We start from the raw sequence: 14,285 nt of genomic DNA, 5'->3' as shown, positions 1-14,285 counted from the left end.
AATTTTTTGCCTGTTCGGTATGTTCTGGTGCAAACCGAACCGAGGGGTGTTCGGCCCATCCCTACTTAGTAAGCAAGTGGTTAACACAACGCATGTTAACGTGTGTGCCTTAATGCAATGCGCAAGGGCAGACAAGTGTGAACACAATATTTGTGATTTTTTTTTTTTTTTTTTTTTTTTTTTTTTTTTTTTTTTTACCGTTCTTGTTGATGAAAAAGATTAACCAAAGGAAAGCATGTTGTTCAGTGCTGGTTAGTAGAATAAAAGCTAACATTTGAACTGCTATAAGTAACACTTCCTTTTTTCCTTTCCTCCATGTTTTATGCATTTTATTATACTTGTACAATATTTGCTGAAGTTATACAAAAAGTCAATAGGAGTATTCTAGAAGAACAAACTAAGCTTCTTTAAAAATAGATTCACAGAGATTAATGAAAACATTTGTTTTTATGGGTACAGTAAATATTATACTAACTTCTTTAGAAATGAATCATAACTGTTAAAGAATTCCAGGTATGGTATAATTTTTATACATAGTTACATTGCTCCAGTGTGACTGTATATACCATATCTGACCCATGCCTCTGGAAGCTGGAAATCACTGAAGTAGACACCGTTACTCACACTTGCTTCCGCATCCTGTGCTGAGGGGCTGGCCGCATTCTGAATGCAGGAGGTCAACTTCTTGCCACCTATGCCATTCAGAGAATGCTTTACATTTTCTAAATGAATGCAAAGCATTCTCTGATTGGACGAGGTGGAGAGGCAGGGCAATGACATCACGCTCCACACCTTGTCCAGTCAGAGAACCATTTGCATTCATTCAAACAATGCAAAGCATTCTCCAAATAGCGCTTATGTTGAGTGGGCAACCTACTGTGTTCACAATGCATCAGGTCAGCTGCTCAACATGGAACACGGAGGCAAGTGAAGATCACTTGAGTAGCGGTGTCTACTTTAGTAATTTCCAATGTTGAGGAGCATTAGACAGGTATGGTATGTTCAATGTTCAGCTTGGACCAATGTAACTATGTATATACCATACCTGTCAAATGCCCCTTAATGGTGGAAATATATAAAATATACCATGTCTGGAATTCTTCTTTAAATTATAAATCTAATATTTTACAATAAAGTTGTATGGAATAAAATGATGAGCCCATGAAGTGGTATATTGTGCAGTTAAAATGGTTTGTAATGTGTTTTTATAAAGCTATTTTCTCTTCCTTTTTAGGATTTTCAGCCTCAAAGGAGAAGAGGTGAAGAGAGTGGAGTTCCAGAATGGTGGGAATTATGTCAGCCCTCTTCGAGAAGGCTCTTATGATCTTTTTGGTGACCGAGTGGTAAAGCTGGGGACCAATATGTGAGTGTTGTATATAGTGTGTCTAATTATTCTTGTGGGTGAAAAACGTAAAGTCAAGATCTTACCACTTCATCATATACCCAAACATATCTGATTAGTTGTAGGGTAGTGTTGACTCTGGGTTGCACAGTGTTACATCCAAAAAATAATAATCTCTGTAGGAGAGCCCTGTCTACTGGATGTACAATATATACTGCAAGCACCTGCATACTGCAAGTAATGTTTACAGTAGACCTTCAGCGTGTTTTCTAAATGAATTGCCCGGTGTCCTGTCAGAATACCACTACCCATCAGACGTTTTGAGCCAAAAATGCTTACTGCGCATGCGCCATGCGTTCCAACATGGCCGCTATGCGCTCCAATAGGTTTCCTAATCTGACAGAACACAAAGCCAACAGTGGACATCTTACACCCAGGCAAGCGGGCAGAAGGTGGCGACAGCCATCTTGGTACACCCCGCACTGCTCAGCGGCAAACCGATTATATACTGAAATAGACTCTGTCGCGGTGAAATAGTCTATTTCAGTATATAAGGTGAGTTAACTGCTAAAATAAGTGAAATTGAAGACTTGCCTGGGTGTAAGAAGATGTCAGCTGCTTCCTTCGTGTTCTGTCACTTTAGGAAACCTATTGAAACGCATGGCGGCCATGCTGGAACACACAGTGCATGCGCAATAAGCAATTTTGTTTGCAATGTCTCTTCCGTTGCATTTTCTGATGGGTAGCGATATTCTGATAGAACACTGGCATTGTAAGGTCCACCCCCTCCATTCATAGATCATGTTTCATTATTGGAAGCTATAACAAGACTTCTGTGAATGGAGGAGGTGGGTGAAAAGGGTGGGCACTTTTTGATGAGTGCCTTTTCACAGCTCTCTCAGCTCTAATAACCCCAACTGCACTGAAAGATTTATGGTGGATGGGTTTTAGGGGGCCATTGGAGGAAGAAGATTTAAAGGAATGCATGCAAAGCCAACAGCACAAGGCTGCTGATTTTATTTTTTGAAAATAAACTTCAGCTTTAAGGGTAGCTAAAGCACTGTGAGTGTAGCTGGATCCATGGAAGTAAGTTCATAAGTAACCCAAGGGGCCCAAATTTTAAGACATTTGTCATGAGCATCTGTCAGAATGCTAGATATCTTGTTAATCATAAAAACACAAAGGCAGGTTTTGACTGTAAGGCAAGGGATTGTGATTTCCATGCTGAGGCTATAGTTTGTTTTGTGGCTAGAAAAGCTAAACGTGGCCAATTTCTGCTGCTGTTTAAATAAACTGTCTGTCTGATCATGTAGGATAGCTATCTATGGGTTGCACAGTATTATTAAGCCGGCCATATATGGATCGAATCTCGGCAGGGACCAGCCCAAATTTGATCCATCTATGGGCAGGCTGGTTGTACTTTAGTCAATCCTTTGATCATCTTCAGTACAACCAGCATGTCAGTTTTTTTTTTTTTTTTTTTTTTGCATGCGATTGAATTCTGTCAGTGAGAAAGGCTCCCCGCGCTTCCTGCTGGCAGAACACAATAGCGCTGTGGGAGGGATTTCGAGCAATTTTCTTTCCTTCCACTCGTGCTGGAAGGAAAGAAAATTGAATATTCTTTGGGCTGCTTTACATGAAATGTAATGTATGAGTTCAAAAACTGTAGACCGGAAGGTGGTAACAAAAGGTCATGTTCACCAATTATGCACATCACCAACCTCATTGCAACTTTCAAAACGCTCATTCAAGGCAGTTGACAAAAACAAGCTACCTTGGTTTCACAAAAGAACATTCCTTATATTGCTGTAATCTTTAATGGGCATCATTTGTTAACTAGTTTGCAGTTTTTAAATATCCAGTAAAATTTGAAACCATTTGAATATGTATAAAAATGCAGCGCTAAACACAAAAATGGGTATTGGCTACCACAATGCATATATGTGACAACCAAACTTTCAACGTGATGGTATAAAAACCATATGTGGGAAAAGGAAGGAGGGATAAACCTCAAAGGGAAAAATTTATAATTCATAATCACATAAATGTCCATCAGTTTAAACAACGTTTTCTTCGGTGTCAAAAAAAGAATAAGTATCATAGGTGCAATGTAAATCACAAAGGTGATCTTCCTGTACTAGGTATCCACAGATGAAAGTAGAAGGAGCAAATACGCTTACCGGAGAGGGTGGACACGTTTGCTAGCCAGGTGTCATTCAGGCTTGTGGATCAGCTGATCCAGATAGGTGCTTGCGGAGAAGCGTATGCGGCAGATTCAACTGGTTCCTTTCTCGGCCAGCGTGGGGAAATGCAAAAGGAGGAGAAGACTCCACCCGACATGTTTCGGACAAGGGGTCCTTCTACTGGGGCATACATATGTCCCAGTAGAAGGACCCCTTGTCCGAAACATGTCGGGCTGCCATTAGCTATTTGTCCTCTGGTACCACGCTGTTTTATCCCTATTGTGATCACTTTTAACCACCGCTGCTGCTGTTCGGATTTTGTATATTTTTTGGTTTATAATAAACCTGTTCTTATGGATTCAAGCACTATGTGGAGTCTTCTCCTCCTTTTGCATGTCCCCACGCTGGCCGAGTGAAAGCTACACCTTCTGGCCATCCATTCGCCGGGAAGGTGACTACATCTATACCCTGAACATCAGAAATCCCCAGGTCGCCTATGGTCGTTAGAAAGGAACCAGTTGAATCTGCCGCATGCGCTTCTCCGCAAGCACCTATCTGGATCAGCTGATCCACAAGCCTGAATGACACCTAGCCATACGGCAAACGTGTCCACCCTCTCCGGTAAGCGTATTTGCTCCTTCTACTTTCATCTGTGGATACCTAGTACAGGAAGATCACCTTTGCGATTTTCATTGCACCTATGATACTTATTCTTCTTTTTTTGACACCAAAGAACACATGTCGTTTAAACTGATGGACATTTTATGTGAATATGAATTATAATTTTTCCCTTTTGAGGTTTATCCCTCCTTCCTTTTCCCACATATGGTTTTTATACCATCACGTTGAAAGTTTGGTTGTCACATATATGCATTGTGGTAGCTAATACCCATTTTTGTGTTTAGCGCTGCATTTTTATACATAGTTTTTCTCACATTGTCACTACACTGTTGATGCTGGCTGCTATTCCTATTTTCATTTATTTTTTTCTTTATAGTAGCGCAACAATATTTTTAAAATTTGAAACAATATCTGCAAAATTGTTAAAGGAAGATTGGCCACGGCTTCTGCTTAAAGGTTACCACTAACATGAGAGCTCTGTAGTCACTGAAAAGCATTTGATGCACTTTTAGTAGTACATTTCAGCCTATACTATGCAGAATAAGCATTTGAAGAAGCTCCATTAAATGTTCAAATTGTCATGGAAGCAATACAGCAGGAAGATGTATCAAAGGAGTTTACTTAAATGTGGACTATGTTAACAGGTACAGTGTAAGCCGTTCTGTGGAGACTCACATGTCCGGGACGTTGAAAAGTTCAGCCTCGCACACAAAGGTAAGGCCAACCATAAAACTATAATTCAGTCTTGTCCTTGGCAGCTGGAGAAAGAGCACACATCAAGAAATAACCTCACCAAGCCACTAAATTTGACTCCATTTACTAAAAATTATTAGTTGTTTGAGCACCATTTGAAAAGTTTAGGTATGTAATTTTTTTTTTTTTTTAAAGTATAACCAAGGGCAAAACTTCTTCCCACATATTGGGTTGTCCCCAGAAAAGTAATAGAGGGTAAATCTTCCAATGGGGACACTAATTCTGATGACCTAGGGGTCCCCAAGAGATTCCTTTAATTTGCAGGGATTTCCTCTCACTTCCTGTTTGGCTATGGGACAGGAAGTAAAGGTAAATCTCCCGCATGGAGCACAGATGGCAAAAATAAACCTTATAGGGGTAATAACCCTCCCTTACGCTATCCAAATTAAAATGCCTTTTTAGTTCTACTTTAACTAATAAAAATGGTTATATAATAATAAAGTGCAATGATGATGATCTGTAATTTTTATCACCAGATGTGACAAATTGTTTTCCTGCTTTTTTCAATACACCCCTCACCAAAACTAGCACATATTACCAGCCTGACACTCATGGTATTTTAAGGATTAATAACCTGTACAATCATTCTTGTGAACTGGCGCTTACAATCAGGATCTCTCAAAAATTAGATGAATTTATGGTAAATTCATCTAATCAGTGCAGGAACGCATTATTAAATAATAATGTGTGTGTGTATATGTGTGTGTGTGTGTGTGTGTGTATGTATGTATATGTATATATATATATATATATATATATATATATATATATATATATATATATATATATATATATATATATATATATATTATAATAATGTTTTTGCTTTTGTCAGCTGAGGATAAAGAGGGTTGAACTGGCACTTTTGCACAATTTTCACTGTGCTGTAGCTGAACAGTATGGTTAGGCTTAAAGAGATTGTAAAGTCGTTTGTTATTTTTATATATATATAAAAAAAAAAAAAAAAAAATTATACTTGCCTGCCCTGTGCGGTGGTTTTGCACAGAGCAGACCAGACCAGATCCTCCTCTTCTCTTTTGGTGCTCCTGGCCCCTCCTTCCTGTTGTGTGCCCCCACAGGAAGCAGCTTGCTATGGGGGCACTCAAGCCAAGCTGCAGCTCCATGTGTCCATTCAGACACGGAGCCCCGGTTCGGCCCCGCCCCCTCGCTCTCATAATTGGCTAACTGACTTTGCAGCAACAGAAGTCAATGGTGCCAGCTGTGTCTCAGCCAGTCAGGAGGTAGAGTCACAGATGGCCGAGGCACTCGTGGAAATAGAAATGGGGCTCAAGTAGGTATTAGGGGGTGCTGGGGCGGCTGCTGCACACAGAAAGCTTTTTATCTTAATGCATAAAATGTATTCAAATAAAAAACCTTGTGCCTTTACAACCACTTTAAAACTTTGTTAAAGCGGAACTAAGCCCCGCAGGATGCTCGCCTTAACCTTACAGTGATGCAACGGTTACATTCCACACCAGCCACTGTCATCTTCTCCCACGTCCTGTTTTTCTGGCCTCCTGATTAGCCGACGAGTCATGACTAGGGTTGTCCCGATACCGATACTAGTATCGGTATCGGCACCGATACCGAGCATTTGCCCAAGTACTTGTACTCGGGCAAATGCTCCCGATGCTTCCCCCGATACCTGGAAGTCAGCTGTGATCGGCGCGTGGGGGAGTTACAAGATTCTCCCCCAGCGGCTTTCAGCAGCTTTAGTGACATACAGCGGTGATCGCTCACCGCTGACTGTCACTGCATCCTCCTCCATGCCCCTCCGTTCCTCTGTCCCCCTCCGCTTTCCCCTCTGTTCCTCTCTCCTTCCCTGTGTCTCTCCGCTGTCCCCTCCGTTCTGCTGTGTCTCTCCGCTGTCCCAATCCGTTCCCCTCTCCTTCCCTGTGTCTCTCCGCTGTCCCCTCCGTTCCTCTCTCCTTCCCTGTGTCTCTCCGCTGTCCCCTCCGTTCCTCTCTCCTTCCCTGTGTCTCTTCGCTGTCCCCTCCGTTCCTCTCTCCTTCTCTGTCCCCTCCGTTCTGCTGTCTCTCTCCGCTGTGTGTATGGATAGAGTCAGCTGACTCTGTCCATTCACATAACTGATACATTGTAATCTCCTGTGATTACGATGTGTCAGTTTATGAATGGAGAGGAGCCGCTGTCTTCTCTCCATTCATTCTCAGTGCAGCTGAGGCTGCAGAGAAAGGGACTGGGGAATCTCTATCCTCTGTCTCTTTCTCTGTCTCAAGGGGGAGATATCAGAGGTCTGTTAAGACCCCTGATATCTCACCAAAGCCCCCCAACAGGGCTAATTAAAAAAAAAAAAAAAAAAAAAAAACATATAAAGAATAAAAAAAAATATTATTGTAAAAAATAAAAATTGTAAAAAAAAAAAACACACACACACACACACACACACACACACACACACACACACACACACACACACACACACACACACACACACACCGTTCACCCCCTCCCCCCCCCCCCCCTCCAAAAAAAAAAAGAAAACACTGTTAAAAAAAACAAAAAAAACAAAAAAAAAAAAAACACTGTCACATGACATTAAAAAAAAAGTATCGGTAATCAGTATCGGCGAGTACTTGAAAAAAGTATCAGTACTTGTACTCGGTCCTAAAAAAGTGGTATCGGGACAACCCTAGTCATGACATCTTTCTGCACATGTGCACAGGAGTCAAGTGATGCATACTGAGCTGTATGTGCACAGCTCTGTGTGCATTCAATAGAAGACTACTAGCAGGCATATACGTTTGTGTTGTTGCAGAAGAGACACAGCGTGCCTCTTCTGCCATAAAAAGCTGTCCGCTTGCAGTTTTAAAAAACTTAGATTTAGTTCCACTTTAAGACCAGGAAGGTGTAGAGCATTGCCAAAGCTTTTTTTAAATGTTTGTACATTTTTCCTGAGCCTAGGTTCACACTGGTGCATGGCTAACGCCTCATGATGTTCGCACATTTTGTATGGCTGAAATCGCATCGCATCAGCACCAAAAAGGTGCAGGATCCTTTTGTCCCGTTAGCCCCCCCCCGCATCTGAATCGCATCACATGGGTGTTGTGATGTGTTGTGACATGTCGTTAAGATAACATTGACACCCACATCAGCTCGCACGGATGCTGTGCGATTGCTTTGGAGTGTAATGCTCGAATCTTGTACGTTTCCCGCAACGCATTTGTGTGAGCTAGGGCTCAGTTATCAGAATCTGTTTTTTATTCAGAATTTTCCAAAAGGATAAAATCACAGTACCAGAGTTATTTTGATGGGAGCTGGCAACCTATCCACTGGAAACACTATTTAGTTGAGTTTAGGCTACAGCAGTAAAGGAAATAATATTTAAGAGCCTCCACAGATAAAATGATGTCTCGCCATATTGCTTTCTCATAGACACAAGCAGAAAAGTAAGGCTTCTGTATATTATGACTAACTGTTGTATTTTTGTTTTTTTAATAGGAGAATGTTGCACCAAATCCTTTGGCGAAAGAAGAGTTAAACCTCCTGGCACAGCTAATGGGTGGTATGGAGCTGAAGAAACCCTCCAGTGCTGACCACATCTTCCGTTTAAACCTTTTCACCAACGATGAAGAAGAGGAGTAAGTGGGAGCTTTATTCCTCTTAATGTCTTGAAATATCAGGAGCAGACACTTTCAGGACATCATAACAGGCATGAATATTGTGGTTTTTTGAGACTCCAGTGCGGTGTGCAAAAACATAACGCCAAAATAAATTAAAAAAGTGCATGTGAAGGCGCACAAATAAGTGCACTAGGGTATGTCAAATGGTCCGCTCCCAAAGAGGAGGACAAGTTCCTGGTCCCCCAGGGCGCAAGTTTCCCGACAGGGAAGGCACACTCAGGTCCACATAGCCAAAAGGTCCTGCAGATACCGCTTCTAGTGATCAGCCGAAGACCACCAACGAGCAATGGGTGGGGGGCTCTGCCAAAAAGGGAACCACCAAGGCAGAGGAGGAAGGAACTTGATGGCCACACATCCACACCTTAGACTTCAGGGCAGGCCCAAAGACCCACGTTCTAAAATCTTGAGTAAAAAGGTAACAAAAAAATAAGTGCAGTGACATACAAACTGAGAAAATAAATAAATAAAAATTGCAAAAGTGCTAGACAATGGCTAGACCTTGACACTGAAGTAATGCTGCATACAAAATGCACAGTTATATATATTTTGTGATTTTAGGATTTATTTTTTAGTGTGTGTGTGTGTGTGTGTGTGTGTGTGTGTAATAGGGTCATGTGACTGTTATTGAGCTGTTACATCTTTTTCTTGACATGCAAAAAGGCAAGCAGCACTGACCAGACCGGAGGAGTTTTCTTACAAAGTGATCAACATTGAAGCCAGTGAAGTAAGTGAAGAGTTAATTGGTGGAGCTGTTGAACTGTGTTGCCTCTTGTAAACCAAGTTTCTCCAGTCTCCCCAAAAGAAAACTACAGGGACTATAGCAAATTACATGTTTTGTAAATGTAAGGAATATTTTCTCTAAGTTGTCCAGTAATATTTCAACAAATATTAAAACAGTAAAAAATGTTTTTTTATTACTAAGTTTCCCAGATTGGAAAAACTTATCGATGTGACAAACTACTTTTTGCATAATGCCTTAGGTTGTAGAAGACAAAATTGAAAACCTTTTCTTACTAATTCATTCTCTTGTAGTTATTTCCAGGTCAGATTAGGCAAAAGGGTTCTACCTGAACAAAGTGGTGCATCTACTTTATAATAAAAGGGAGGTTGGTCCTGCTACGCTATTAGTATTTAATGGTTCAAAGGAGCCTATTGATCAAGAACCGCAGTGCCCCCACTTTGTATAGCGCAGGCCATCACTGGAATATCTCCACACTGTGCCAAAATTTTACGTTTTATTTTAAAAATGCAGAGCGGAGTGTGGAACACCTGGTGCCCTTGCATGTGTTCTTCCTCCATCTCACATTTTTCTTCCAATTCATTACAATAAGGCCCCCCCCCCCTTAGCCCAGGGTCCCCCTGCCAGAGCTGCCCCTTAGCCCAGGGTCCCCCCGCCAGAGCTGCCCCTTAGCCCAGGGTCCCCCCGCCAGAGCTGCCCCTTAGCCCAGGGTCCCCCCGCCAGAGCTGCCCCTTAGCCCAGGGTCCCCCCGCCAGAGCTGCCCCTTAGCCCAGGGTCCCCCCGCCAGAGCTGCCCCTTAGCCCAGGGTCCCCCCGCCAGAGCTGCCCCTTAGCCCAGGGTCCCCCCGCCAGAGCTGCCCCTTAGCCCAGGGTCCCCCCGCCAGAGCTGCCCCTTTAGCCCAGGGTCTCCCCGCCAGAGCTGCCCCTTAGCCCAGGGTCTCCCCGCCAGAGCCGTCCTTTACCTCAGCTGCTTTTAGAGCCTTAAGTAAATGACATTTATAAAGCACACAAAAGTACTTTATAACTGTGCCAGAGGAGGTTTGAATAAAAAAAGTAATGGCATGGCCACAGTAAGCAAGGAATTTTAGGTCAATTTTAAGAGAATGCTTTTATAGTTGTCATATCAATGTTAAACAAATTTTTCCATTTTGCTTTTCCAGGACCTGGAAAGAAATAAAGCGCTTTCTCGCATTATGGGAGAGTTTCGATCCGAGGAGACATTGGTACAGAGTACCAGCAAAGGAGATGATCTTCTAGCGCTAATGGATGGACTGTGATGACCAAAACGTTTTTTATTTCTGTCTAGTCCAATATTAATAATATATATTTCTCAAGTACTGGGATGGTGACTGTTTACCATGTTAAAACAGAAACTGCTCTATTTCATGTAATGGTAATAATTCGGACAACAAGCCAAACGCTGCAGCTTGTATAAAAATAAAGTGACAGGTCACTTTTATATTTGTAACATTTGTAATATTGATGTGTGTGAATATATGTATGTCTATGAATATATTCTCTCTGGACATTTGACATCTTTTTTTCTTTTTTTTTTATTGTGATTCTCAGAGAGATCTGTGTCAAGTTATGCACATCACATCATCTTATGAGAATGTCTACCTTATTTATTTGTGGGTTGGGTGGGTTAGGCAGTCATCTTTAAGGTACCTCTAAAGCTTTGAAGTGTGAAACATCAACTTAGCATTTTTAAGATGTCTTTCTGACAGATAATAGTCACTCTACTAGGCTTTCTGCTTATTTGGCAGCAATGTATATGCTTAACCACAGACAGCCAAAAATAGTAGTATCAAACTGAAAAGGGAATTTCATGCAGAGTTAAGAGTTAAGAATGAAAATTAGGATTAGCTGAGATGGCTGCTGGTGAGACAGTACTGAGTGGGTCTTCTTCCTCCTTTTTTCTTTTCTTTTCTTTTTTTTTTAACCTAAATGTGCCGTTTTTTTCATATTCTGTTAGGAACCCAGATTTCTGCCTTTACGTTCTGTCATCTTCCTGTGCTGACCAAATATATTTGTTCTCTTTCCTGCCAGACAAACAATATGGAAAAGACTGACACATAAACACATGATTATGCCTTTGTTTTGCGTTGGTACCAGTTATTCCATGTAAATTGTATTTTTATGGCTTTTATTAAAGATTTTAAAATAAGTATCGTGCTTTTCAAATTTCAAATAAAAGTAAGGCTGGGTCCACACTAGAGCATGCAGCTGCTCACAGCAGGAGTGCGGTGCGTCTCCATTCACCGTTTCAGGTCGATTTTAGCCCGTTCGTTTTGTCACACATTTTTGAGCAGTTTTTTTGCCCAAGTGCAATGATTAAAGCGGTGGGCCAACTGAAAAAAAAAAAGTTTTAAGTCAGCAGCTACATACACTGTAGCTGCTGACTTTTAATAAGCAAACTTACCTGTCCCTGGTGCGGGCGATGTCGTGTTTTTTTTTTTTTTTTTTTTTTTTTTTTTTTTAGGGTGGCCCCCTCCACTTTAAATAATATTAATCACATAAATAAACCCAAACAATAAATAATAAGAAAATTAAATAGATAACAATTATAATAAATGAACTCCTAACGCTTAGCCAACCCTTAAAATAATAAAAAATTACCGTAATAAATGAGAGTGGATGAAAAAGCTGAAACACATTACAACAAATAATGAAACAGATTATATTTTTCTCTATTGGCTAATTTAAAAAAGAATGCCAAAGCTCAACAACACTGTACAAAACACTCAAACACAATGCTAGGATGTGAATGCAGCCTAAGGATAGCTGTGTTTTGTGTTAATTTTTCAGGCTCAGAACATTTGTCAAAAACAGAAATACATGTTCATCTTGGCAGTAATTGTAGTATCTTCATCACTTCCTGTGAGCGTAATGGAATATACAAACAGTATTATCCTCCTGTAAACTGTTTCCTCAACACCCCCCCCATACAATAAAGATCAACAAGGGTAGACATGTTTGAAGTCCAGCCTGAGTGATATCCATAAGTTCCTCCATAGATACAGTGGAGGAGTGTCCGTAGCCAACCAGGGACAGAAAGTGTGTGTTATTTATAGTGATACTAGATGAACTGAATAAGAGAAAAAAACCTATAGAACAAATATTAATGAAGCTGCATCTAAGATCTGGTAAGTGACAATATATTACATTTTTATTTTTGGGTTTAAATACACTTTTACCAAGGATTTGGGGTACAAGATACATATGTATATAAGTTCTGCAGACAGTCTGAAAATATACCTTATTCCCTTGACAAACTGGTAATCATAGCAATGATCACAATGATGGGTTTTTCCAGACGGAATGATTTCAGATCCTATCTAGTATTTTTATTGTCGGATCCCTGAGTATTGTCATGTGTTTTCCAGCATGGCATGAGTTTGACTGAACATGCATACAACAGTTTAATGGACAAGAAATATCTTTTAATAGGAGGCTAAAAACACATTTTCAATAAGCATGCAAATGGATATTAATGCCTAACATAGTACAGCCAACTTATGTTAGTTTAAATATCCGAGCCCCTAGTCTCTCTAGCTTGATCTTCAAAAAAACAAAGTAACCTGTTAGCAAGGGCTTGGATGAAATATTATTTACACAAACAACTGCAGTAAGGAACCTCTGATTCCCACTGCTATAATTCAACCTTGGGGATTTTTATGCAATTACTTGTAATAGGAGAGGATGGAAAAATGAAAAAACTGAGGCATGGTATTCTGCATCTAAAATGAAACATAACTGTGATATTTACTAAACAGTATTTAAGTGTTTTTAATTAAATCAAAAGTGTGTTATGTATGTATATACAGTCAGGTCCATAAATATTGGGACATCGACACAATTCTAATCTTTTTGGCTCTATACACCACCACAATGGATTTGAAATGAAAGTAACAAGATGTGCTTTAACTGCTGACTTTCAACTTTGATTTGAGGGTATTTACATCTAAATCAGGTGAACAGTGTAGGAATTACAACAGTTTGTATATATGCTTCACACTTTTTAAGGGACCAAAAGTAATGGGACAATTGGCTGCTCAGCTGTTCCATGGCCAGGTGTGTTATTCCCTTATTATCCCATTTACAAGGTGCAGATAAAAGGTCCAGAGTTCATTTCAAGTGTGTTATTTGCATTAGAAATCTGTTGCTGTCAACTCTCAATATGAGATCCAAAGAGTTGTCACTATCAGTGAAGCAAGCCATCATTACGCTTAAAAAACAAAACAAACCCATCAGAGAGATAGCAAAAACATTAGGTGTGGCCAAATCAACTGTTTACAACATCCTTAAAAAAAAAAGAACGCACCGGTGAGCTCAGCAACACCAAAAGACCCGGAAGACCAGGGAAAACTGTGGTGGATGACTGAAGAATTCATTCCCTCGAGAAGAAAACCCCATTCACAACAGTTGGCCAGATCAAGAACACTCTCCAGGAGGTAGGTGTATGTGTGTCAAAGTCAACAATCAAGAGAAGACTTCACCAGAGTGAATACAGAGGGTTCACCGCAAGATGTAAACAATTGGTCAGCCTCAAAAACAGGAGGGCCAGATTAGAGTTTGCCAAACAACATCTAAAAAAGCCTTTACAGTTCTGGAACAACATCCTATGGACAGATGAGACCAAGATCAACTTGTACCAGAATGATGGGAAGAGAAGAGTATGGAGAAGGAAAGAAACTGCTCCTGATCCAAAGCATACCACCTCATCAGTGAAGCATGGTGGTGGTAGTGTCATGGCGTGAGCATGTATGGCTGCCAATGGAACTGGTTCTCTTGTATTTATTGATGATGTAACTGCTGACAAAAGCAGAAGGATGAATTCTGAAGTGTTTCGGGCAATATTATCTGCTCATATTCAGCAAAATGCTTCAGAACTCATTGGACAGAGCTTCACAGTGCAGATGGACAATGACCCAAAGCATACCCGGAAGCAACCAAAGGGAAAGAAGTGGAATGTTATGCAATGGCCAAGTCAATAACCTGACCTGA

General features: G+C 40.7%; 1 protein-coding gene across 1 annotated transcript in view; it reads left to right on the top strand.

The window, feature by feature from the left end:
* The window catches only part of OSCP1 (organic solute carrier partner 1), a 50,994-nt gene extending 39,549 nt beyond the window's left edge, over positions 1-11,445 (top strand). The window contains exons 6-10 of the mRNA XM_073615628.1: positions 1,235-1,363; positions 4,791-4,860; positions 8,359-8,498; positions 9,201-9,264; positions 10,439-11,445. Coding sequence (XP_073471729.1) covers positions 1,235-1,363; positions 4,791-4,860; positions 8,359-8,498; positions 9,201-9,264; positions 10,439-10,555 — 520 coding nt within the window. The 3' untranslated portion in view covers positions 10,556-11,445. The remainder of the gene's footprint in view (positions 1-1,234; positions 1,364-4,790; positions 4,861-8,358; positions 8,499-9,200; positions 9,265-10,438) is intronic.
* Positions 11,446-14,285: the final 2,840 nt, after the last annotated feature.

The sequence above is a fragment of the Aquarana catesbeiana genome, linkage group LG02, assembly GCF_042186555.1.
Source record: "Aquarana catesbeiana isolate 2022-GZ linkage group LG02, ASM4218655v1, whole genome shotgun sequence".
In the NCBI taxonomy this organism is placed as follows: Eukaryota; Metazoa; Chordata; class Amphibia; order Anura; family Ranidae; genus Aquarana; species Aquarana catesbeiana.
This window is presented reverse-complemented; position numbering and strand designations above follow the sequence as displayed.